At 40.7% G+C, this 26,203-nt stretch overlaps 1 protein-coding gene across 1 annotated transcript in view; it reads right to left on the reverse strand.

The window, feature by feature from the left end:
* CAV1 (caveolin 1) overlaps window positions 1-21,379 on the reverse strand; it is a 36,193-nt gene extending 14,814 nt beyond the window's left edge. Inside the window, exons 1-2 of the mRNA XM_022582778.2 lie at window positions 21,282-21,379; window positions 19,719-19,883 (exon numbers count right to left, since the gene is read on the reverse strand). Coding sequence (XP_022438486.1) covers window positions 19,719-19,883; window positions 21,282-21,311 — 195 coding nt within the window. The 5' untranslated portion in view covers window positions 21,312-21,379. The remainder of the gene's footprint in view (window positions 1-19,718; window positions 19,884-21,281) is intronic.
* Window positions 21,380-26,203: the final 4,824 nt, after the last annotated feature.

A 26,203-nucleotide genomic window follows, 5' to 3' on the forward strand; every position in this document is an offset into this window, starting at 1 on the left:
GCCAGTGGTTCTCAAACATTAGTCCACTCATTTCTTTGTTAAAATGCAGATTTCTGGGCACTGAGATTCTGAATCGGTTGTGTCTGAGAGTAGGGTCCTGGTGTCTGTACCTCCTCCCTCATTTTGATGCAAGTGGTTATAGGTAAGAAACTTTGAGAAAGAAAAAAAAAAAACTGTCTTAGGCTGTCTTAGCTCTTTGCTAGGTGAGAGCATCTGAAAAATCTAACACTCAGACCTGAGTGGGCATGATATTAAGTTAGTTACTGTGTTGCTCTCTACTGTTGAAAGGCAATATGGTACCCTGCTTGATAGCATGAGGGCTGCTTTGAATCTCAGCTTTGCTAAGCTACTAAATCTCCCTGTGCCTTAGTTTCTTATCTGTAAATTGTGGGTATAATGGTATATACTTCATAAGATTATTCTGTGTATTAAATGACTTAACTTATGCAAGATATTTGGGACAGTGCCAGGGGCAATGGTCAATACTACATCAGGAGCTTCTGGCCCAGGCACCCAAACCAGGAGAAGTGGGGAAGTGTCAGGGATTTCGGTAGCAGTGTTGGGAGGATGGAGGAGCTATCTTGGAACAGGAGAACCTCTTGGCATTCCTGGAACCATTTTGTGCAGGTGGGTGCTTATTTTCCATTCTGCCATTAAGCAAATAAGAAGGATTAGCTCATCTCTTGCATGTGCGTTAGCCTTCTGGAGTTTATTGTAAACATGAGGCATACATGCCCTGGGGGAGAAGATGCTCCAGCTGACTGAGTGACTGGATGTGTCTGAAAGTGGCAGCAACACCAAGCAGACAAGACTCTCTTTGCTTTAGATTAATTCCTTTTTGCCTTATTCTTCCTTTCCTTTTGCCTTTCACCTGAAGGCAACCACCAGGTTTTTCCATCTTTTGCTCTTCTTAGGAGGGAGAATAAATGATCCTTGGGTTTGTATTACACTTTGAAAATTTAAGTTAAATTTCCCTGCTCTGATAACAAAAATATACACTCCTAGTTTACATCCTGTTATGCATTGAATTGTGTTCCTCTCAAAAAGATATGATGAAGTCCTAATCCCCAGTACCTCAGAATGTGACCTTATTTGGAGACAGGGTCTTGTAGATATAATTAGGATGAGGTCACACTGGTGTAGAAGTGGGCTCCCCATCTGAGATGGCTGGTATCCTTATAAGTAGACGGTAATTTGAAGACACAAGGAGAAGGCCATATGATTGATTTGAGTTATGCAGCTGTAACCCAAGGAATGTCAAAGATTGCCAGAAAACCAGAAGCTAGGGAGAGACAAGGATGGATTCCCCTGCAGGTTTCAGAGGGAGCATGGCCCTGCTGACCTTTTGATTGTGGACATCCAGACTCCAGAACCATGAGACTGTAAATTTCTATTGCTTTAAGCCACCTAGTTTGTGATACTTTTTAAGGTATCCCTTGGAAACGAATATACATCCTTTTGAAATTGCTAAAAACTGTCCTTGATGATGAGATGATTTGGGGATTCCAGAGCATTTTCATACCTCCTTGAGTATGCTGTGCACTCTTTCTTCTGGCGATCCCAGTCAGGAACCTAAAACCACATTTGGTGTACCTGAGACCAATTGGCCGTGAGCCTTCTTCAGGAATCTGGAACTATCTCTCCTGTCCACATGGCCTCACATTTTCATTATTACAAAAAGCACCTAGTTTCAAGTGGCTTGGTACAAAGCAGGCTACATATCTTTTGATTCTTTTTTTTTTTTAATCTTCAGGCTTCTGGTATTGATTTGGTGGCACTTGTTGATGTTGAGTGTTACCAAACAAGTGACATGGAACAGTTCACAGTGTAAAAATAGGCCAAGCAAGGGCCAGTGATAGGAGCACTGAGACTAGAGCATTGAACTTGAACAGGGAGGAGCCATACCTTGGGGGCGCTTATGTTTGTCATCCTTGAGGAGAAATAACTGCAGCCCTTCAAAGTGTTGGAAGCTTACTTCTCAAATAGAAAGTCCTGTATTGTTTAATGCATGGAAATCTTATTTTATCCAAACATGCAATGATAAGGATTCATCCAGAGGGCTCACTTTCTCACAATATTCTGTGTTTACACTTGGGAGTTTGTTATTCTTTAAACTTCTGGGCATGTCATGGGAAAAATATGAATGATCACTGCACTAAAGAAAATAAAAGCTCTTTCCATTCTATCAAAGACGTAAGAGACGGAAATGTCTTCACTGTTTTCAAGCTACCCATTGGTTCACATAGACATTTGTTTGAACCAGAGCTTTTTAAACACTCTTAACTTTTTTTCAGTTTCTACAACTCACTTCCTGATGGCAGAGGTTGTTTCCTACCATTCACTTAAGTCAACCTAGTGTTACTAATAGTTTTCGTCATACCTCACTGCTTGAATATTTTTCCCTCCAGTGCTTTAAGTCTGTTTATTAAACAAATAGAAAATTAATGAAATAAATCTCTGTAGGTTTGAACATTGCTTGGCTAGTGAGGAAAAGGATTTACACTAGGGTCCTTGTAAGGTCTAAGCAAGGATAATCACTGCCCATCATGTGGCTCCCAAGACACAGCTACCAAGCTCTACCACAGGGTTACTCCATCTGGGCACTTGTTGGCATTTTGGGCCAGATAATTCCTTGTTGTTAGGGTGAGGGTGCTGTCCTGGGAACTGTAGGGTGATTCTCAACATCTCTGTCGTCTACCTACCAGATGCCAGTAGCACCTCCTAAATTTTGACAACTAAAAATGTCTCCAGACATTGCCAAGTGTCCCCTGGGAGGGGGAGCAAAAAATATCCCTGGTTGCAAACTGGTGCTCTAGAAAATCAGAATACAATTTGCTGAGACAGAACCTGAACTTTAGAAACATTTATAGCCTAGAATGCATGCATATTTATTGCAGGCACTTTTGGTTTACAGTACTGTGGCCTTGTGAGTTCATTCATTCCTTCATTCAGTAGTTATGAAATACCTACTTTTTGAGGATGGAATAAATGAACCAAGCAAACAGAGCCAGGATAGGGTCTATGAGCTGGCTACGGGTGTCACTGAAAAGGGGACAGTGCCAATAAAATAGACATGGCCTCTGGCTGCTCAAGCTTACTTTTAGGGTAATAGAGGAAGTCACTTTCTTGCCCCTCCCCAAATCACTAACCTCTTGAATTTAGACCAGACAATTTTTTTCATCCCGCCTACCCCACACCCCACACTTATTTAATGGTTTGATTTTGTATGTGTGTGAGATTATTTCTGCTACTAGACTGTAAGCTCCCTGGAATCTAGTAGATACTAAATTAATATTTGTTGAATAAATTAGTGAATGCTTCCATTTATTAAGTTATAGTTCTCTCTTTCTCCTATTTACAAGAGCACAAACACGATAAAATCTCCTTTAGGAAAGAAAGTTCTGAATGTGTTATTATCTGGCCAGAGGCTAGTGATTGCATTTATTGATTGCATTCTATTATTCTAACCCAGTCATAGTAATTTTGGTAAAAGAATGATCAAAAGGTGAGTAATGACAGGGAAGACAGATCTATTCGGTTTTTGTTTATCATGAAATTTGGGTTCATACCTACAGATTTAGGTTTAGATTTAAACCGATAGCTTAGCTTAGGGAGCTGATGAGCTCCCTGAGAATGTTCAGGGGGTCTGGAATTCAAACAACTTCATTTTTACTTTCAGATTCATACAGCTGGGGTGCTAAATGATGGGATTAAAATCACCTAGGGTCCTAAATTCTGAACTTTATATGGGTCAGAGAGAAACAGACTCTTTATAGCTGGGTAATGGGAAAATATGATTCAAAGTAATAGTGCTTCCGTCCTGTAGTTCTTAGTCATCTGATCCTATTGCTCACAGGTGGGCTGTTAAAAGAACTTCAGAAATGTGGCCATATATGAACTAGGTAAATTTGATAACTGTTGGCACTCAGAAAGTCTGAGCATTTTCTATTTAGCTAGACCTTTTTAAGACCATTGCTCTAACTAAAGTTGCAAATAATTATGCGCTTCTTTGTTATGTGAACTAAGAGAAATTGGCTGGTTACAAAAAATAAAAAAACAAAAATTACTGAAAGTTTGTAACCAACTTTGGAACTGATTTTCTGATCCATCTTTGAACACAAACAGCCAGTTTGGAGGCAAGGGCAGTAAAAGGAAAGACTGCAGAGTTCTGAGCCCAAATGAGAAGGGGAAATGAACTCCAGCTCTTGATCTTCTTCAGGACCAAATATTTATTCGCAGTGTATTTGCATTCAGCATGCCATCTGTTGATAGCTCAGTATTTCAAAGATGATTTAGTTAAGTCCCACAGCCTTAATATTAAGAGTAAGAATGACAATTGGTAAAATCTAGGAAGAAGGTAATAAAAATAGTATTGATGAGGGGGTCCTCCACCGTTATCTCTGCATGGACTTTTATGCACGTTTACAGCGTTCCACACTTTTATGAATACTGGTTAACTGGAATCACAGAATTTTAGAAATAAAAGTGACTTAGCGATCTTCTAGTTCAACTGATTGATTGTTAGATGAATAAACTGCTGTCCAAAGGGTCCAAGTGACTTTTCCGAGGCCCAAGGTAACACTTGAGGTCAGTGTCCAAGAGAGATCTGGAATTCAGGTTTCATCTGAGGCTCAGTTTCCCCATCTGCTCTGAGGAGTGATTGGCATCAGTAAAGCACTTCTCAGTGACTTCTCTCTTCTCTGTGCCAGGCCCTGGAGAAGTGTGGGACACCTGCCATCCCTAGGTCCAGTGAAGCTTCCTGTGGCCTCTGCACCATTAGGAGAAAAACCAGTGCATGTTGTCAGCTCCATTCCTAGTATGCCTGAACCATGAACCCAAGTGAAAAAGAGGGATGGGGATGATGTTCTGACACTCTAACCTGCTGATCTTCCTCTTGGGGAGAATAGAAAGAATGAGCAAAGGAAAGGGAAAAACACCAGGACTGAATTACATAAGTGACATGAGATTTATCCCACATACAAAGTCTATCTTATGTAGTTGCTATAGCAGAGTTCCAGAAAGCACTTTTTTTTGTAATAGGAATTTGAGTGATAAATATCATATTCTAATAAAAATTCTAAGGACTGCAGGATGAGGACCTAGAGAAGTAATAATTTCCCCACTGTAGCCCTTACAGTCCTGAAAATTTTGTCATGATACACAGTTTTATTATTAAGAAATTCTGCGAGTCGAAACCAGACTCAATTCCAGCTGTACATTAGCATCACCTGGGGAGCTTTCCAAAGAGAAAAGAATACATAGGCCTGGGCCCCATCCTAGACCAATTCAGTCAGAATTTCTAGGGATGGAGCGTGTACAACAGTATTTTTAATTGTTCTCCAGATGATTTGTAGCTAGGGTAAAGGACCACTGGTCTAAAGTCACAAAACAGCCACCCTTTGCAGAAGCCACACTCTCTCATGAGTTTAAATCACAATAGGGATTTATACAAGCTGCAAAATTGTGTGACTATGCAGTGTGTAGGAGGGAGTGGATGGGCAGGCTTGCCATAAAGATAATGTTTCATACTGACCTTTTGGTACATACAATGCATGCATTTTGTAGTATTCTACTTTCAGATGTTTACTACTTGCATTCTCAACCACTGTTAACACAATGCCACATCAATTCCTCTTTGCCCCCAAACAAACCAGGTATCCTGCAGGAATAGAGGAAAGTGTTCATACATATGCTTGTGCTTAATTATGAGACTGTGTCAGTATTCTTATACACCAAATTGTAGCTGTAGAGGTAGAAGGATTTGAGAAGCTACATAGACAAGTAAGTAATTTAACACACTACTCTTACAGAACAATCTCTTGTGACACATTCCTGGGATTAACTGCTCTTATTACTTGGAATTTCTTCTCCCATGTAACCTAACTTTTCTTTTTTTTTCAACTAACCGCTTCCTCCTTTTTCCTTGTCCTGAATGGTGATTGTGTCTGAGCAGTATTTTCCTTGTTAAGTCTCATAAGAACCTAGCAGTAACTAAAGGCAGTTGTCATTTTATGTTCACTCAACTCTTCTAACAAACTGCCAGACAAAACAGTCCCTCCCCAGCCCTACCTGGGTGTTTCTCTTCATCTCTTATCTCCTTCCTTTTGCTCTTCCCTAGGATCTTTCCAGCATCTCTACCTCCTCATAAGATCAAAACAGATCCTATATTTAATAAGTCTGACCAATAGCAAATAAAGTAGAGAATCTTGTCTGTGACATTTTTGTTTTTTTGGATTACATTCTCCTTTTGATTCCATTCATTGTGCTTCCTTTAAAATATCATTAAATTATTGAGATGTTTAATGTTCAGACACAATTGATAGACTTAGTTTTGGTCCCCTATTGCTTAAGGGGTATGGAGCATGATGGATTCATTTAAGGGTGTGTTTACAATAGTGATTCTCACCCAGGAGATCTTGGTCCCTTAGGGGCTGTGGAATTATTACAAAGGGTTTCCATATCCGTTGTGTTTACCAACCATCTTGATTTTCCACATCACAAGCTCCCACAGAAATGACAACCCTCTCCTGATATTTTCTTATTTTTCATATATTTACCTATTTGTTTCCCACTTAATAGCTATACGTTTTATTCCTAGTCTTTTAACATTATCTTACTTTGTATTGGTTTTTATCTTATTTTTATGGGCTGTTTGTAATTTGCCAAAAATCACTTTGATGTTATTTTTTATATATGTTAATAAGGTCATTGTAATTGGTGTCATTTGTAAGTTGAGAGTCCTCTTTAACTTGTTCATTCCAGTCATCGATAAAGCATTAAATGTGCTACGACTGTGGTCTTGGCTGTATATTAGATATCAGTCACACCTAAAATTCACATTACACATCATCACCCTTTTTTAATGGCAACTTTCTAGTCCTACCTATGCTTAACCGAATAATGACCCTGATTTCCTATACTTAGCTTATTGATGAGAAAACTATTTGGGGTCAAATTGACACATCTTACTCTTATCCTTATTATAGTAAATCAACCTCCTATCACGGGAAATGATAGAAAGAAGCATATCTGGAAAAGGAGCTAACATTCATTTCACTTGGCCCAGACATCAATAATGAAACAAATGATGTCTGACCCCCTTCTAGAAACATTTAAGTGTTTTGCTTGTTTTTTGTTTTTTTTCTTCTGAGAAGAGATCTGAGATCTCTGACAGACCACCTATGAGGTACAAAGAAACTTCTGTGCTTTTGAAATAGTGGATACCACATCCCAGCTAGTAAAATCTCAGATCTCTGTGTACTTAATATCTAGAAGTAATAAAGCGAAAGAGAAGGAAGAAGAGGCTTGGGTTGCTCAAAGCTGTTGTCTCCTTTAGGCTTTGAGAAAGGTTTTAGATTTTTCTTCAGAACTGTCTCCGGACCTAGTCATTTCTCTGATGTTTGCATTTGTCCAGAGGTATATGGGGAGTCTGACAGGGAGTCCTTCTACCCCTCTCTTGGCAGGGGAGCTCTCATGTGGCCTGAGACCCAACTCTCAGCCTTCATACTTCTGGCCCCAGGGGGCAGTGCCAAGCAGCAGCAATGGCATCTTTTGGCATTCTAGGAATCTCCTGCCCTGCCTGTGAGATACTTAGGAGATGAGCCTTATTCTGCAGGCCCTGGGAAGTCATCCAGGTGCCTCAGCCTGCTTATTGGAAGGCTCAGGAGAGATGTATCTATGTCCTCTTCAAACTGGAAATTAAAAAATTCTAAATAATAAATTTATATACATATTAGAGCAGGTTGTCTCTTTACCTTAGTAAACAGAGTGAATGTTTTTGGATTTCTTTCTTAATTATTTGGATATGTGTTTCCTTATAAGGCTTTAAATGTGGCAGCTGCAGAGAAAAGGAGCAAAGGAATACACTCAATGACATAATTCTACTGTCTTTTAGCTCACTGAAGACATTCAATTACTTAAAAAAGAAATTTCAGATTCTTTTCAGCAGATTCAATTTGGCATCCATTTTCTTTCTTTCTTTCTTTTTTTTTTTTTACTAAAGTACATGCATATTTTTCTTTAATTGGTCTTTTTGCATGTCCACTTTTCCTCTAGACATGAAGTTTTGTTTTGTTTTGTTTTTTTAACATTTTTATGGGAGTATAATTGCTTTACAATGGTGTGTTAGTTTCTGCTTTATAACAAAGTGAATCAGTTATACATATACATATATCCCCATATCTCCTCCTTCTTGCGTCTCCCTCCCTCCCACCCTCCCTATCCCACCCTCCTAGCTGGTCACAAAGCACCGAGCTGATCTCCCTGTGCTATGCGACTGCTTCCCACTAGCTATCTATTTTACATTTGGTAGTGTATATATGTCCATATATACACTACCACTCTCTCACTTTGTCCCAGCTTACCCTTCCCCCTCCCCGTGTCCTCAAGTCCATTCTCTAGTAGGTCTGCGTCTTTATTCCCATCTTGCCCCTAGGTTCTTCATGGCCATTTTTTTTTTTTTAGATTCCATATATATGTGTTAGCATACAGTATTTGTTTTTCTCTTTCTGACTTACTTTGCTCTGTATGACAGACTCTAGGTCCATCCACCTCACTACAAATAACTCAATTTCGTTTATTTTTATGGCTGAGCAATACTCCATTGTATATATGGAGTATATCATACATATACTTCTTTATCATAATAAAGAAGTATATATACTTCTTTATCAATTCATCTGTCGATGGGCACTTAGGTTGCTTCCATGTCCTGGCTATTGTAAATAGAGCTGCAGCGAACATTGTGGTACATGACTCTTTTTGAATTATGGTTTTCTCTGAGTATATGCCCAGTAGTTAGATTGCTGGATCATATGGTAATTCTATTTTTAGTTTTTTAAGGAACCTCCATACTGTTCTCCATAGTGGCTATATCAATTTACATTCCCACCAACAGTGCAAGAGGGTTCCCTTTTCTCCACACCCTCTCCAGCATTTGTTGTTTGTAGATTTTTTGTTGATGTTGGCATCCATTTTCTGACAGCAGACTCCGTGTGGGGCCCTGGGTGGGCACTGGGCAGCCACAGTCCTGGGGCCACCAGGGGCCACTGTTCTGTCCTGAAGGACTTGCATATGATGTGGGAAGAGAAGAGGGGAGAGAGGCATGGTGATAGAGAAGCAGAATGCTTAAAGGGCTTTGATACACGCTAAAATAGAAACAAAAACAGAGTGTGGTGGGAACCAAGAAAAGAGATGACCAGTTCTGATGAGGGCAGTCAGGGAAGGCTGACAGACGCCCAGATATCTGAGGTGAGCCTTGGTGGATGGCTGTGGTTCTGTCAGGCAGGCTCTGGTGCACAAGGATGCATGGCAGGTTCCACGCATACTGCAGAGTAAGTGCTTCCTAAATATTTGCTGAATGGCCTTTCTAGGGAGCACCCATCTGAGAATGACTCTCATTCCTACCTTTATAACTAGAATAATAGGCTTACCCAAAATACTTTGGTGAACTCGTGGTTATTAACCATTTTAGACAAACAATTTCTCTCCCTACTAAAAAGCCTGACACTTAAGAACAAGTGAGAAAGAGGGCTCTGTTGACCTAACCAAAATAACTGGCAATGAAATCCAATGAATGCAGTTGCATTTCCTTGACACGTTTTGGTATGCCCACTTCCAGCTATATATTATTATTACTAACATAGAAAAAAAACAGTGAGCCATGATTGATGGAACATTTTAATTGTTCTTCTGAGAGATTAATGGTACGTTGTAAAAATGCACTGTTCCTTACTTCTGGTATTTGTTTTTGAGAACAAATATGTAGTTATTAGGGAGGAAGTCTCATAGAAACTACTTTCAGGATTAAATAGGCATTTCTCCCACTAGCATAAAACTAGGATTTTTCTCAATTGTTTCCTATTTTTACAATGTATTGTTGTAATGGCACGAATATCTGTAGAAACTGGACAGAAAAATTGAGAACCTTAAATGAAGCTATTAAATGCAAAGTGCCTGTCAGGACCTGCTTCATTTTCTCACACCTAGCCCTCCCTGCACATCCAGGCAGGGTCAGCTGCAGCCCAGGAGCTGTGGCCAACCTGGGCAGTCAGCATGCTTTAAAGACTCAGGTAATTCAACACAAGCCAGCGTTGCAGCTTGTCTGGTCCTGAGTGTGTGTTCCACTTCTAATCACTGGGACACATCCCCACTTTGTACCCCACTTCTGTCTTTGGGATTTGACCCTCCCTGCCTTGTTGGGAGCTCACCCAGCTTGCATATTTCTTGAGGTGTGTGGGGTTTTATCTTGGTCTTTACGTTGGTCCTTCCTCCTCCTTTCCCAACTCACCTACCAGGATCTAAAGTCTGACCTTAGAACTATAGGCCTGTCACTCCCCAAACAGACCATGTCTGGAATCCCCCTGCCAAATGCTGCTCAGCCACTCTGAGAACACAGTCATGTCTTTCCTCACTATGGAGACACCACTGTCTGCTTGGATCATGATCTATTACAGAGAGGCACTGGAGCACAGTGGTTAAGAACCCTGGTCCTGGGGTCTAACTGTCTGGGTTCAAATTCTGAGTGTACCATTTCCTACCTATGAAATCCTGAGCAAATTGTCAGGTCTGAATCTCCTTATCTGCCAGATGAATATAACTGAAAATGATAGCATCTCCTCAAAGGGCTGTTGGAGGAGTAAGTAAAATAATCTGTGCCAGCAAGCTAGCCTGTAGAAAGTGCTGGAGGAAGCCTTCCATGTCCTGTTTCACTCCTACCTGCACATTTGGCATCCCTTGGTTTGCCCCGTTGCACTGAAGTTAGCCCTTTCTGTTAGCAGATGTCATATCTCATCAGGTCACTTCCTGGCCTAAAAACACCTCTGTGGGTTGCTGTGGCCTACACAGGGACAGGTGCTTTGGCTGGGCACAGAAGGTCATGCGGATCTGGCTCCTGCTTGTGTCCCTTGCTCTGGCTACACTGACCTGCCACTGGTGCCCAGAACATGTTAGGTGTCCTCAGGTCTCTGTACCTTTGCTCCTGCTGCTCCCTCTGCTGGCATCCCTTTCCTGCCACACATGCCTGGTGCTCAGCCTTGGAGATTGTTGAGAACTCTCTGCTTTGTGTCCAACTATAGCGCATCCCTAAGTTACAGTGACCTCACTCAGATTTGTTTATATATTTGCTTTCCTGATAAACTCTTCAGGGCGGGAACTGAGAGTTAATACTCAATCAATGCCTGAACCTGATCGTGTCATCAGACATGACAGCACCGTGCAAAGCAATGGATGTGGGGGGCTCCTGGAGTTGGCACGTGCAAAGCCCAGTCCAGCACAGGGTGGGTGGCAGGGCAGGGAGAAGGGGCCTTGTTGTCCTTTCTTTGTCTTTGCTTCTTTTCCTCCCAGTTTCCTACTTTCTCACTACTTGGGTTCAGAAATCAGAATCTTTCTCAGTTCTTCATTATAAATGAGAAACCGTAATTGTGTTTGATGCCTACATCAGTGAGATGACCCGGTGTAATCTCAGGATGCATTTTATCTTTTTACATAGAATCTATCAATGTCCATTTGTATTATAATGTCCTTGCTGGGCTCAAGAAAGGTTTAAATACTGAATGCACCTTTTAAAATTTTCACTTTTAAATTGCTATGAAATAATATATTAAGCACATACATACACCATCAAAACTTATTTAAGCCTTCTCAAAATTAAAAATGCCTGCTTCTTAATTACCTAAATAACTAACAGTGGCTAAAGGGAAGCTCAGTTGTGTCTTTAGGAATATGTACTTCCCCTGCTATGAAATAATGACCAAAAAGAGACATCTTCTCAAGGTTTAATAAAGAAAACAAAATGTATTTTATATCTAAAACATCAGCATAGGAGAGGCAGGAAATATGTATTCTGTGCAGGTGTAAATCTGTTCTACCAATTAAATTCCCTTGGTAGTTGCTCAGTACATGGATCATGCAGATTTCCTTTAAGACAAAATTAAAAGCACTTCCCCACTCTAAACAATGGCTCATGTGAAAGCATGCCATTTTATGTTTCCTGGACTAACTGAAAAAAATTAAAACTATTTTAAACATTTTAATCTTTGATTGAGTAGTTGACAAAGTATGTGATGGAAGGATGTCAGTTTCATTAACCCTGTGTTGCAGGGAAAGAAACTAAGGTCTGAGGGTAGAGTAGATTGGCACTTAAGAGCAATTCCTCCAAGTTATAGTACAGCTTGGTGGCCAATGAAGGATAGGAGAGAGGTGACACTGGAGACTGGAGAGGAAAGAAAAGCATGACATTCTTAAATGGAAATTTTGCCCATTTTGCTAAAAAAATAGTGCAAGTAGGGACTTCCAATGTATTTCAGGTACAGGAATCAGTGACAGGTCATTGCCAATTCATTCATGACCATATAATTTTTCTTCCAAACTGGGACAATTCTGAGAATGAAAGGGGCATTATTAATAATTAATTATAATTAATAATTAAAAATAATTAATAGTTATTCAGGATAGCTATTGACCATTATTAACTTGCCTGCATGGGACAACCTAGAACATATGGCCACCCCACCCCTAGGTCACTCTGAGGCTCTAAGCTTGCAGTTGGCTGTAAGCCCAAGTGGCCTCAAGGGATGGAGGACCACTGAGCAAGGCTGACTTGGGAACCCTCTATGGTATTTCAGAACTCCTTGGCAGAGTTTAAACTGGCCTAACCTTCAAGTGTTCTTCTGGCAGGAGGAACATCTAGAATTACATAGTGTGACTGAACTGTTCTCTTAGGGTAGAACCATTCAAGTGTATATCTTTAAGCCAGCCTTGGGTACAATAATTTCTAAACCTGACTTCACAATCTAGGGAGCTTAGAGGCCCTAGGTTAGGCCCCATCCCTAGATACTCTAGTTTAGTAACTATGTAGTGGGCCTAGGCATCTGTATTTTTTAAAATTCCTGTGATGATTCTGATGCCCAGCTGAATATGAGAGCCCTCTTGGGTTTGTAAAGAGGATATGAGGTTTTAAAATGGTTGAAAATTTTAAATTTTCAATAGGATGATTAAAAGTCAAGCAACAATATGGGAAGGGAGAATATTAGAGAAGAACTGAAATATTTTCTATAAGTTAATTATAATTTTTATAGGACCCAAACAGGGGCAAATTGTTTAAAAAATATATGTTCCTTTGGTGTTTTCCTAAATAAAAGTGGTACATTGGACTCTAAAAATATATATATATATTACATATTTTTTATATATATATATATATTATAAATATATGTTCCTTATTTTCCCCTAGCCTTACTTACTGGCCTAGGAACAATTCGAGGCATTATAGATGAGGCATGTTTTAAACTATGCCCTAAAGATTTTAAGATTTTACCATACAGTAGAATTTGGTAAAGGAATTTCAGCAAAAGTTTTCAAAGGAAACTGCAATGAAGAGAGACAAGGAAGATAGTCATAAACTCTTTGTGGGCAGTGCTCATATCTATCTTTGTTCCATATTGTAGTGCATGGCACATAATAGATATATAGTAATCATTTATTGAAAGGTGAATGGGTTTGGGAGGGGAACGCTATTATATGAGAATGACTCTCATTCTTTTCTTTATAGTTAGAGAAATTGAAGCATAGAAACGTAAAATAGCTTGCTCAAAATACTTTTAAGGCTGGTGTTTATTAGCTTTGATTAGTTAAACAAGTTTGCTTTTTGCTTATGAGCTCCACTCTCAGGGACTGCTGAGGAAGAGAAATCTGTTGCCCTGACATCCTTCCCCATCCTTCCTTGGTGTCCCACACTAATGGGACTAGACACTTTCTAGTTTGGCCCTTAGGTTGAAACCAAAACTGATCTGATTACTATGTGCATGCCTTTTCTTGATTTTTAAAGAAACAGAATTTTGTGTCTATATATTTAAGAATCGTTAACATTCAAGTTTTAAAAAAGAAAGTTAACAAAAGTCACAAAAATTTCTTTTCTTGGCACAGTACTCTTTCTACTCTGTCCAGGTGCCTCTGAGCACCTGTGGTTAAGCATATTTCTAGGGGCTAAGGGCTACCTTTTTAGAAAACTTCTTTTAACAGAAGTATAGCATGCAAATCTTTTTCTCCAGGGCCTTAGTGTATAGTAACTTAGATAGTATACATAGGGTCCAGAGAGTGGAAGACGAGTGTGTGTTTCTTGGCCTAAACCATCTTTGTATGAAAATAGCAGCCCTACCCTTTTCCCGCTGCAAATCTGGCCAGGAGGATCATGAAAGGGCCCAGGAGCCCATAGCCCAGTGCACACAGCCCTATTCTTCTAGGGATCAGCTCACTCTGGATATTTCATCATAGAGAACAAAAACTTATGGTTAAAAGTAGGGCAAACTAAAAAGCAGTTTAATTTAGAATATGAAAGTGTCTGTTATTTTATGAACTTGAGTGGGCAGGACGCATAAGCAGGTGGTTTTTGAAGTTATTGGACTTTCCAGATGCAATAGTTTGCAGCTGCTCTTACTTCAAACCCCTTTAAAAGGTAGCCAGCACTGCTGTCGATTGGAAGAATAACCCACATCATGAACTTTTTCATAATTCAAGAATATTTGGTGTATCTTATCTTAAATTTTAATAAATAATATGAAATTTTATTCAGTTAGAACCAAAGTTGAGCTAATTCTTCAGTTTTTTTGGACCACAATTTGGAGGTGGAGAAAGAAAAAATACTTTCTTTTAATAAGCATTTAAAATGTATGTCACTGTTGACTGAATTTGAAAGTGTTTCAGGTGGTTATGAATGAATAATGTCCCCCATTTTAATATTGTTATTTGCTCAGTGATGTGAGAATAATTTCCCAGCACACATGACCATAGTGCTCTTTTACAAGCTGGGGATTCTGAACTCCATGCATATCCTCATGTGTGGCAGAGTATTAGTCACCATCTTGTGAGGCTATCTCCTAAACAAACAAATAAGCAAAACCAATTCCAACAGAAGAGACTGTTAACATGGTGCTGAGTGTTTTGGGCCAGTCTGACCTTTTAAATCTTATGCTTTGATTATATCAAGCAAACATGAAATTTAAAATATCTGTTATATTGATATTAATTACTAATTGCTCTAGAATGCTTTATAGTTGAAAGGGATCATGGCGGCATTAGGCTGTTATTTTGAAACCCAAACTGATTACCCTGCACATCCCTTTTCTTGACTGCTAAAGAAAATTTTGTATCTGTGTATATTTAAGAATCATTAATTCAAATTTTAGAAAAGAAAGATACAAATGCGTATTTTTATTTTTAACAAAGATCTCCTCTCAGATGTACTGATTTGTCTCAGAGCTAGGCTCAGAATCATCTCAGCTCATTTCTCCTCTCATGACAATAATCCATGAAAATCACATAATCTTATCTATTCATGCCTTATGTTATATTTCAAAATATCTGTTTTGGACACTAACCATGTGAAAACGTGGATAGAAATTTAAACTTTTTTAACCCTTAAGTTTCTCTTAATGTTAAAAAAAGGAATTGGGAATTGGAGGTTAACCTGGTAACCATTACATTCTCTTCCAATTTTAAAATTCTGTCATTTTGCACCTATATGGTTTTATTCCCAGTGCCACCGCATATTGTTCTTCTCATTTCATGTCCAGACCATGATGCAATTACATCGTAACTGTTTGCTCCTCATCCAGACTGGCTATCTTTTATTACATCCTGTACCTTAACCAGTCATCTTCCAAAGAACCCACCTTCATCATGTCATTCCAAGCTTGAAGTCTTCTTGGCTTCCCACTGCTGACATGATAAAGTTCAAACTTATCAGGAGTACTGGATTCAGGATTCTATCATCTGGCCACGATCAGTCGTTTCATCTCTATGACCTACCACTATGCCACATTAACTCTAATTTCAGTCAAAATGGGCTGTTAAACCTTCCAGACTTATGCCCTGTGTGTGACATTCCCATCTCCATGCCTTGTCGTTTAGAATTACCTCCTGTACTTTTCTCAGCTATTTGCATTCCATCTGTCGATTATGACCCAACTCACATTGCACCTCCTTCATGCCCTTCTCCATTAAACTATCTATAATGCATCCTTCTCTCACCCTAATGCCCTATCCAAGTAGGGTCTCCCTAACACTTAATATCAGTACCATTCACTTTCAAAAAAACTTTATTGAGGAATAATTGACAAATATAATATTTAAAGTGTACAACATGATGACTTGATATACATCCATATTGTAAATGATTACCAAGATCAAGATAATTAATGATTCACTTTTAAATAAACTTTTTATTATGCAATATTCAATACTACTTACTTTTGATTTATTATAGTATATATTTGGTATATTTCCAAAATGATAGTGAGAAACCTTATGATAGAGACTGCATAAAAACGCATGCCAGTTGAAAAAGAAAGTGAAAATTCAAACCCATATGTGAGAGAGAATAAGTAACATGGATTAATGAAACTTAAAAATCTAGTTATATGTTTCCTGGCAAATAAAAAAAGGACCAATTAGATAGCATTTGGAAGTGACTTACTGTTGTGATATTGTGTGTGTGTGTGTGTGTGTATGTGTGTATGTGTGTGTGTATTTTTAATCTGTATGCATCTTGTCTTCACTAACTCTAATCTTTGTGATTTCTAGGACTTATTTTAGGAATTACACTTTGTAGTACGTAGCACAGTGTCTAGTCTAGCATGTGATGAGTTTAACAAATTGATTGATGGCTAATGTGATATCAGAATCATAAATTTGAAGTCATTTTCTTTATTAGAAAATCAAAATAGTACATAATAAACATATGAATGAAATGTGAGCATAAGAAAACATAGAAATCTTAGAGGGAGAATGGACAGTCTGAAGGTATGACCATTTTAATTAGAAGAAATTTTAAAAAGCGTTCATAACTTACTCTTTTTTTTCGATAAATGTCTATACAGACATCTCATAATATGGTGTAGCAAACCTTTAGTGAAATAAGAAACCAACTTTATTGGAACTAAATTGTTCAGTCTAATTTATGTCATTATCACTAGTGGAATAGGTGATAATACTCTACCTTCTTGAAGTATAAATTCACAACACATCCATCTTCTGAGTTTTCTTCCCTACCCTAAATAGCTGTTTATTGGACTAAAAGGATACTGTGCAGATACACTCTGCTGCTCCTCACACTGTACATCAGTGTTTCATTTCATCTCCATCTACAAGTTTCTAAACTTGATATGGGGACATTTTTAATATAGAGAGAATGAACACTCTAGTCCTCTGCTGTCCAATAGTAATTTCCATGAAGGTGGAAGTGTTCTAAATCTGTGCTGTCCACTACGGTAGCTACTAGCCTTAAGTGCTGAGAACTCAAAATGTAGCTAGTGTGACCGAAGACTGTATTTTAAATTGTATTTAATGTTAATTACTTGGAATTTAAATTGAAATAGCCAAAAGTGGTTAGTGACTATAGAATCGGACAGAATTGGCAGCTTTTACAGAGCTGCTTGCTTTTAGAACAGACCTTTTCTTACCTGATTTGGTAACTCTAACAGTAGATTCAGTTGGCCACTGTTTCTTTATTATCATGTGAAGTTTTAAGCTACCATGCATTAAGCGTGAAGCTTTGGGTGTCTTTATTATTTTAAGAAGTCTGTGTAATCAAAAGTAAAATTTAGAGAAATTTATTATTTACTGTCTCGGTAACATGGAGAGGATCATCACTGTTTCTATCATTAGATTTGTGCTTGGATTCAAAGAAAAAAAAATTATAAAATAGGAGTCTCCACTGGGTGTAGGCCCCCTTTTCTGGCCCTACTGGCAGATGTACTCTTTGCATCTCTCTTTGCAGGGCATTCTCTGAAGGCCTCTTTAAGCAATACATCTGAGTAAGTGAGCCGACCAAATTCTTCTCGAGGTAGATTTTTTCTGTCTGATTGTCTTGTTTTGCTCACAGTTCTATGAGCAAGTGGGTGGAGTTTGCTTTCTCTAGGCCAGCAGAAGCTTGTTCTAACTCTTCCTTTTAATTTCTTTAATATGAGGATCCCCACACTTGCTCTCTGAAATGCTATTTTGTGAACTATTTCCTCTAAGTCTGTTATGCCTTTTTTCCATTTGTGTTGAAGTCTCTTTTCCCACGGGGGCCTTTCTTTCTCAACTTAGTCATGCTATGTGTGGAGACCCACATCTACACTGCTGGCTTCTCTGACTCATCCTGGGAGGTTCACTTGCTTCAGGAATCCCACTCAACGCTGCAGTGGAACAACAGGGAGGCTCTAATGAAGCTAGGCCCTTCTGAAATCTGCATCTTTTCCTGGCACTTTTCCTTCTTGTCCAAAGCTACATGAGAAGGGAAACAAGCAAAAATGCCCTTTCCTCCTTTAAGGCAATGTTTTTAGTAAATAAGTTTTAGCAATTCTAATTTCCAGTTTATAAGCTATTTTTGTTATTGCTGCTGCTTTTAAATATTCCATAATCTGGTTAGTAGAAAAGCCTGCTAAGGCTCCAATTTTCCTTTTTCCTCCACCAGCAAGCCAAGAGAGTCAATTCTGACAGTTACATTTTCCTTCCAGTTGCAGATTAAATTGTTCCCCTTTTTGAAATATATTATTCATAAATGTGAACAGTCTCTGAACTATGGCCCCTCCCATCCTGGATAGGAGGCTGGGTGGGCGGAAACTGCTCATCCACCCCATTGGCTGCTCTGGGGGTCTTCACACTTTAATCTTCCAGGCCAGGAATTTCCTTGGTCATCCCCCTTCATGAAAGAAAACCCTCTGCCAAGGATGGCTTAGGCCTATGATTTCCCAATCAAGATGGGTTTAAGCAACAAATTCCTCTGATGAGATTTGTTCAAAGGGTCAAAGTTGAGTAACATAATCATAATCAAAAAGTGACCATCCAGTCAGATCTAAGTTTAGCCAATACCCATTCAGTTAACCTATTTTTAATCTCACCAAGCACATCCTTAAAGTATGAAAAGAAACTCCAACCTGAACATCCCATTAGCTCAGGGAAGGCTTACCCAAGCAGTCACTAAAGAAGCAACTTTCCACACCTAACTAGAGGTCTATAGGAGAAATCAAAAGGCACAGATTATTTTGGTTGTGTAAATATGCATAGCTGTGTACAACAAGCGCCATGTTTTTCCAGTTAAATACCTTTCATATAAATATTAAATATTTGATTCTATTCTGTATATATATGTGTATATATATACATATATATACACACGCACATATATATATATTTCATCTTTAGTCAGAAGTATTTCTACCTACTTTGTTATTTTTAAGAAAATCACTTCAAGTTATCTTAATTTTAGCTGAGGGAACCTGCTCACTTAGTATTCCAGTTGTCACCTTTGGCACAAGACCTTACCAAATGATCTCACTGCTTAATTCTATATACAGTGGAGAGCCACCCTTCACTTAGACTTTCAACCTGAAAACGGAAAAAGGGTGACCTGCAGCGCAAACATCTCACCCTCTCAAGGAGTGCGGGGCTGTCTCTTGCTGAGATCCAGAGGTTCATTTGCCAGGAGAAGAGTGCAGTTAAATGAACTCCTACAAAACTCAAGTTAGCTAAATTCCAGCTGAACTAGCCGGCAGGAGTGGGGAGGGGAGATGTGACATTTCTGACAACCGCGGGAGTCCCCGCACATCAAGCCCAGAAAATGGTGAGTGTGTGGCAAAGACAGGGAAAGATGCACAGGCAGCTGGCCAGAGGAGAGCTGTCCCGGCCCTCTCAGTGTCTTCTCGGGGCACATCCCTTCCTTGCTGGCCGCCTCACCTTACCTTGACCACGTCGTCGTTGAGATGCTTGGGGTCGCGGTTGACCAGGTCGATCTCCTTGGTGTGCGCGTCGTACACTTGCTTCTCGTTCGTCTCTTCTGCCATGGCCTTGTTGTTGGGCTTGTAGATGTTGCCCTGTTCCCGGATGGGAACAGTGTAGAGATGTCCCTGCGGAGGGCGGACGGCCAGGAGGGGGAGGGTGGCACCGGCCGTAGAAGAAAATTTCAAAAAGAAAAACCGGCGATCAGAAAAGTCAGCCTAGTAGCGCGGCAAACCTCGAGGCTCAAAATCGAACTAACCGCTTCGGAAGCGGTGGCTCCGCGCACAGTAAACTCCTTGGAGCCGCAAGCTTTTTAAGAGGATCGAAGAGAGGACACCACACCCCTCGGTACCAGGCAGGGAGCTCCTGCCTCCCCCTCCCGCCACCGCCAGGGGTCAGGGCAGACCCCGCCGTGCGGTCCGCCCCGGCCTCAGCCCTGTGCACGCCCTGCCCGCGGCACCCCGCGGAGACCCCCGCAGGGGAGAGGACCAGACTTCCGACTTTTCTCCAGCCCCTCTCTCCGCCACGCCACCCTCTACCCGAGCTCTTCACCTGTTCCCGTCCCTGGCCTCCATTTCCCTTCTCTCCATAATCCCTTCTAGCTTCGTCCTTAAGACCCAGCTGGAACCCCCCGACCCATGGAACATCCTCCGCACCTGTCCGCGTCCCCCACCCTCCCTTTGCAGTCTCTGTTCCTGCGCAGCTCCCACCACTCCCCTGGTGCTCACAATCCCGCATCCCCCATCTTTGGGTCGAGCCAAGTGTCAGACCCTCCTAAGCTCTCTAGAACGGTATCTAACCTGCACAACCCCCCGACCCACCCTGAGGTCACTCCCAGGCTGCCGGCCGGTCGCTGAACGGCGGCTGAGTTTGGGAAAACGAGGTCTCGACACCCAGGCGGAGACCGAGCGCCGGGAGGTGGTTGGAAGGGCGGGGGGGGGGGGAGTGGTAGTTAGGGGGAGGGGAGGTCCGCTCCTCCCCAGAGACCCCTGCCAGGCGCCGAGATGCAGGAAAAGTTCTTGAGGTGGCCCAAGAGCTTTGGAAAGTGCAAACAAGACGCGCGCTGTCGCCCCGGCCAGCCGGTTCAGGCGCCTGGCGGGGAGTCGGGGGGACTGTCCCCAAGACTGCGAGTGAATGAGCTCCCACCCTCTGCTCTGGCTCTCTGCCTCCCAGCAGACTGGGGCCGGACCGTGGGGGTCCCACAATAAGGCAGTGCCCCTGAGCCATTCAGAAACGCGCCCTCGGTCTGGCAGACCCAACTTGAGGACCCCGACGACCCCCTTTTCCGCGATCCTCTAGCTTAGGGGCTCCCTTGACCCCCTTCCTAACAGGAAAACATAAAACATTCCTGCCTCCTCTTCACCTCCCCGTCCAGACCCATTCCTCAGCAATGCCAGGGGAGAGGAGTGCTCCGACGTCGAGAGAGGGCTGAGGCAAGCAAAACAGTCGGAATATTTGGAGTGGGAGATAGCAGAAGCAGCACTTCTTGCGCGCCGCGATCCCGGAGCACACCCACCCGAGCCTACCTCTGAGTCTACGTATTTGCCCCCCGACATTCTGGCCCGTGGCTGGATGAAGGCTCTGAGGAGATTTCCCTGGGCTGTGATTTAAGGGAACTGAGAAAGGAAGATCTTGTATTGTATGGGGGTGGGGGGGTGGGGAGGCTCTGGCGGGGGTGGGGGGGGCGGTGGCTGGGAGGGAGCCTCCTGGCTCTCCGCCAAGGGTTTGTTCTGCTCGCGGTTGGCCGGGATGTGTGCTGCGCCGGGTCTAGGCACATCCCCCAGGTTTTGGCAGCAGAGGGCGGGGAGCGCTCGCAAGGAATAAAGAGCAATGAGAAAGCGTTTTCACCGTCTGGGCTGCTTGGGCAGATATTTTAAACCTGGGGCAACATTTTTCCAACTATAAGCCACTGAGAGGCGTCCGGGCAGGGGAGCTAATGTTTTCGCAGTGCATCATCCCAGCAGGGGTGGGGAGTGGAGGAAGTCGATTGCCCGCAGAGATGCCCAGTATGGGCAACCGAGCTTCTGAAAGAATTCTGCCCAGTTCTAAGCCTTTTCTTCTCATCGCCCACGTTCCATCGCTGCTTAAGACACAACTATCTCCCTGTTTCACAGAGGAAGGGATGAAAAATGACCCGGAACCTTTAGGTGCATTTCACATCTAAACACAAGGAAGGAATCTGTGTGGGTGCATGTGTGGTGTGCTTTTGGTGACACTGGTTTACATCTAGTCTGTGTGGATGGAAACTTGGAGAAGCAGGCATGCAGAATTTAACGTTTACCAACCGCTTCTGAAATGTCTCTCAAATGCTTTGAAATAAGAAATAAAAATGTTTAACTCTTCTATTAATTTATTACTTTTTTCCCCCGGAACAAAGGAAACAGGTGATGCCATATTTACAAAATACATAAAATATTTACAATTGTACAAATATTTAATTGGAGTTTCAAGTTTACCAGAGAAGATTCTTTTTTTGTTTTTTAAGTGCTTGGCTGTGAGTTAGAGGAGGCTTAGTTTTTCTAGTAATTGATTAGAATTTTTTAAAAAGTTGTTAGCAATGAAAATATTTTATCTGTTCCTAAATCGGGGTTTTCTTTACCTTATTATAAAGTGGCACAAGATGAATTGAGCAATAATCAGTCATTTTACTTTGGGGCAATAATAAGGAGATTCACTATCCTAAAACGGAAAGGACATTTTGCATTACGTTCCACATGTGATCGAAAGTCAAATTATGATTTGAAATGAAAAAGCTGGGACTATACCTGAAAGGGCACAGGATACATTAAAAATACTGGCAGTCTAGAAGAGGGAAAATGGGAATGGACACAAAAGGAGGAGGAGAAAGGGAATTAGAGGATGGAACTCCTAGAGTTGATTATCAAGGTGGAGAGAAGACATAAACATATAAAAGAGAATGACAAAGCACAGGTTTTCGTTATTGTTGATAGCAGAAAGGCAATACAGTTTTTGGAGAAAAGATCAATTTCAACTAGATGGCAGAGAAAATGTCACAAATGTTGGCATGACTTTAATTATGCTGACTAGTCATCATTAGAATACTAAAGATCTTCCCAAAGTTGGGTTTTCTTAATTTTACTTCTGCCAAATTGCATTTCTAAATGCTTTGAACAGATTACATGTTAACAAACATGATATTCTAGAAAAGGGAGGTGTCAGGCTCAGTGTGTTGTGTAGTGCCTAGTCTACCTCTAATGATTGCGAAAAGATTGCTATTCCTCTAACTCCTCCTTCATAAAAATGTTGGCTGCAAAGCAGTTGAGTTTTGTTCTATGGAAAAATGTGGAAGCTGTTTCCCATCTTTTGTTATTCAGTCTTCAGCTGCAGTGAGTAATCTTGACTGTGAAAAAAGTCAACAGGAACAGGGAGAGAGCATGTCCTGCATTCCAGCAAGGAATGGACTTTGTGGGGAGGCCTGTGAGTGAATGCTTAACTAACACTCAAAGGAGGGAAAGCAGCCTCCCTGGGGAAGTCCACCCCAAAGTCAGCACAGCACATGGAATCATAATGATCAGTGAAGCGTTGTCAATGCCAAAATGAATTCCTAATGAGAAGAAAAACCACAAACTCTTCATTAACCTGCCCCAACAAGAAGCTGGCACCAAAGAGAAACAGATCATATTCTGGTTATAATAGCTGATTGGGATAATTGGCTCCATCCAACTTCATGAGATACAAAGAAAAGATGAAGTAGAACACTGTTAGCAGAGATTTGAAATGAATAGATGATGTAAAAAGATATATATATTTTTTGATACCCACAGATATAACTTTAGGCTTAGAGGCAAGTTAATAACTTCTCCAAATCATTTACTAAAAAAAAAAAAAAAAAAAAGGGTAAATGGCAACTCATTTGCCCTCTACATTTTTTTTTTTTTTTAGGAAGCAGCCTTAAAGGTCAGCTCATGCATTATATGTTACTATATAGAGAGCTGAAAGGACCCAGGTCATCAAACCAGCCGTCTTCGAAATAAGGAAACTGAAGTTTAAATACATGAAAATGATGTTCTTAAGGAGTTTTGTGGGGCAATGAAACATTTTAAAATTCATAAATAACTATAGCACCTGTTAACAACTTGCGGGGTGTGGGATTCTTAAGTAGTGTAATGAGGACGGCTGTGGCAATACTGTGACGTTTGTTGCCTTTCGTGTTCTCTCATCTCTTTCTCTAGGCTCCCTAACCCCTGAGCACAGCTTCCTCTTCCCATCCCTTCCACCCTAGGTCCTCTTCATACTCTCAGCTGACTTCATCTCATTCCCACTCCAGGATTAGGAGTCTAAGGTTTGACCACTTATAATGATATGAAGGTTTAAAAAAGCAGTCATCTTTCCAAGATTTCTCAACACTCAGAAGCTTGATACTGCCCAAATGTGCCTTTGTTGATGAGTTCAAAAAAGTGAGTGTAGCTTAGATTATAATAAGAATTATCACTAGGTGTGATATAAAAACAATTTAATAACTAGTATGGCAGAGCCACCAAGCAGTCATTCTAGGCTTGAGTCACAGCTCTGGAGCTGTGCCTTAGTGTCCTGCCAGCTAGCTGCTGGCTTATTGGGAGTTGGGGGCCCTTGGGAGAAGGACAGGAGGGGAGGGAGTACATTTTAGAGCAGTGACTATTTATACGCAAGTACATAAATGGCAATATTTTTACAATCTGTGTTTCAGCTGAGTATTTACCCTGTTTTCACCATCACCACCTCTCATACCTTCCCCTATTCACCCCCATAACCCAGATCCCATTCAGGCCTTCTTCCCATACCTGCCATACCTTCTTCCATACCTTCCATTTTATACGTGGAAAGAAATGACGTTCTAGAAGAAGACTTTGCCTCATCACCCAGTCCCTTCCTATCCCTGTTCTGGTTTGAAGGCCTCACTGGAATCTTCCTCAGTTTGAGGAATTCATTGGTCTTTACATTTTGACTCTCTTAAATGATTTTTTTCTATTTATTTTCTTAAAAAAAAAAGGACAACTATTTCTACATCTTAAAAATCTGATCAAGATGGCTGAAAAAGTATCCTTTTTATACTGTTTCTTTAAATTAGTTTTACTTTCTTTATTTGTAAAATGAAAAATATAATTGACGTCTACCCAAGAGGGGTGCTGTGAACATTCAATGAGGTGATGCATTTAAACCACTGAGGATACTGCCTAAATCAAAACAGATGCTAGGGTTAAGGAGACAAATTTCAGTCCACAGATTCAGGATTGAAATAAGTGTATTTTCTTTTATAGTATTTTTATTGTAAAATAGTTCAACCATCTAAGATATACCAAATAGTGTAATGAACACTCACCATAAGCCTGATCAAATACTTTTGTTTTGCCTGGTTTGCTTCAGATTTTTAAAGTGGAAAACATAGATATTATTCTGGTCTCCTGTGAGGTATAACTTTCTCTTTTATTAATAACTGAACTTAAATTTCTTTTACAAACCCCATTCCTTCAGGTGGCAGAACCTTCACCTCAATCAAGTCCTAGTTTCTTCCATTTTGTTAAGGTTGTATTGCATCTAAGTTCCAGGGGCTTATTGCCAAGGAGTCTCAGGGTGGGTCTGTGGAGGAGAGTCTCTTCCTTAGTTGTACATCTTGGATCTGCTGATAGGTACATATCCTGTCTGTCATTGGTCCATTCAGGATGCTGCTATAATGTCCTCGTGCTGATTCAATATGACCCTTAGGGCTAGAGACACCTTTTGCTACTTCTATCCTTTTCTTGGGGCTCTGTGCAAGTCTGATGAATCTGGGTGGGCAGGCCTGATGCAGCATCATGGAGCCTCCTATGGTAAATGTGGCGTAGAGAACAGAATAAATGCCCTACCACCGTGCAGAGGAACTCTAGAGGGTTGCTATCTCTACAGGCCCTACTCAGAAGCAGGAGGCACAAGTACCTCTGCTCTCAGATCCTCTTTTATCTGGGTTCATGCTAGGGATACACATGTGTCAAAAATTACTTTGTTTATTTTCCTAATTTTGTCTCCCTTGAGCAGGAAGCCTTGCTCATATATCACTCAATTTCTTTAATGCCCTGAATTCCCCCAGGACCAAGGCTTTTGGAATCAAGAGAAGCCTTATCTCTGCTTTTTCGTTGTAATAATCCTTCCCTAGGTATGGTGGGAGGTGAGGTAGGGGAAGGCTCCATGGGCATCCAGAAAAGAACATCCGTAAACATTTCAAAAGTGTCATCATTCACTAGTTTTCCTCTTTCCCTTGGAGGGGGAATTAGATGAAGCTAGTCAAAAGGTACAAACTTCCAGTTATAAGAGTAATAGAGATGTAATGTGTGAGTGATAAACATAATTAACGCTGCTGTATGTTATATATGAAAATTGTTAAAAGAGTAAATCTTGAGTTCTCATCACAAGGAAAAACCTTTTTTTCCTATTTCTTTAATTTTATATATATAGTAAATGATGAATGTTCACT

Source organism: Delphinapterus leucas, chromosome 9 (assembly GCF_059928025.1).
Source record: "Delphinapterus leucas isolate spDelLeu-1000000601 "Yukka" chromosome 9, BTC_Dleu_Yukka2, whole genome shotgun sequence".
Classification (NCBI taxonomy): domain Eukaryota; kingdom Metazoa; phylum Chordata; class Mammalia; order Artiodactyla; family Monodontidae; genus Delphinapterus; species Delphinapterus leucas.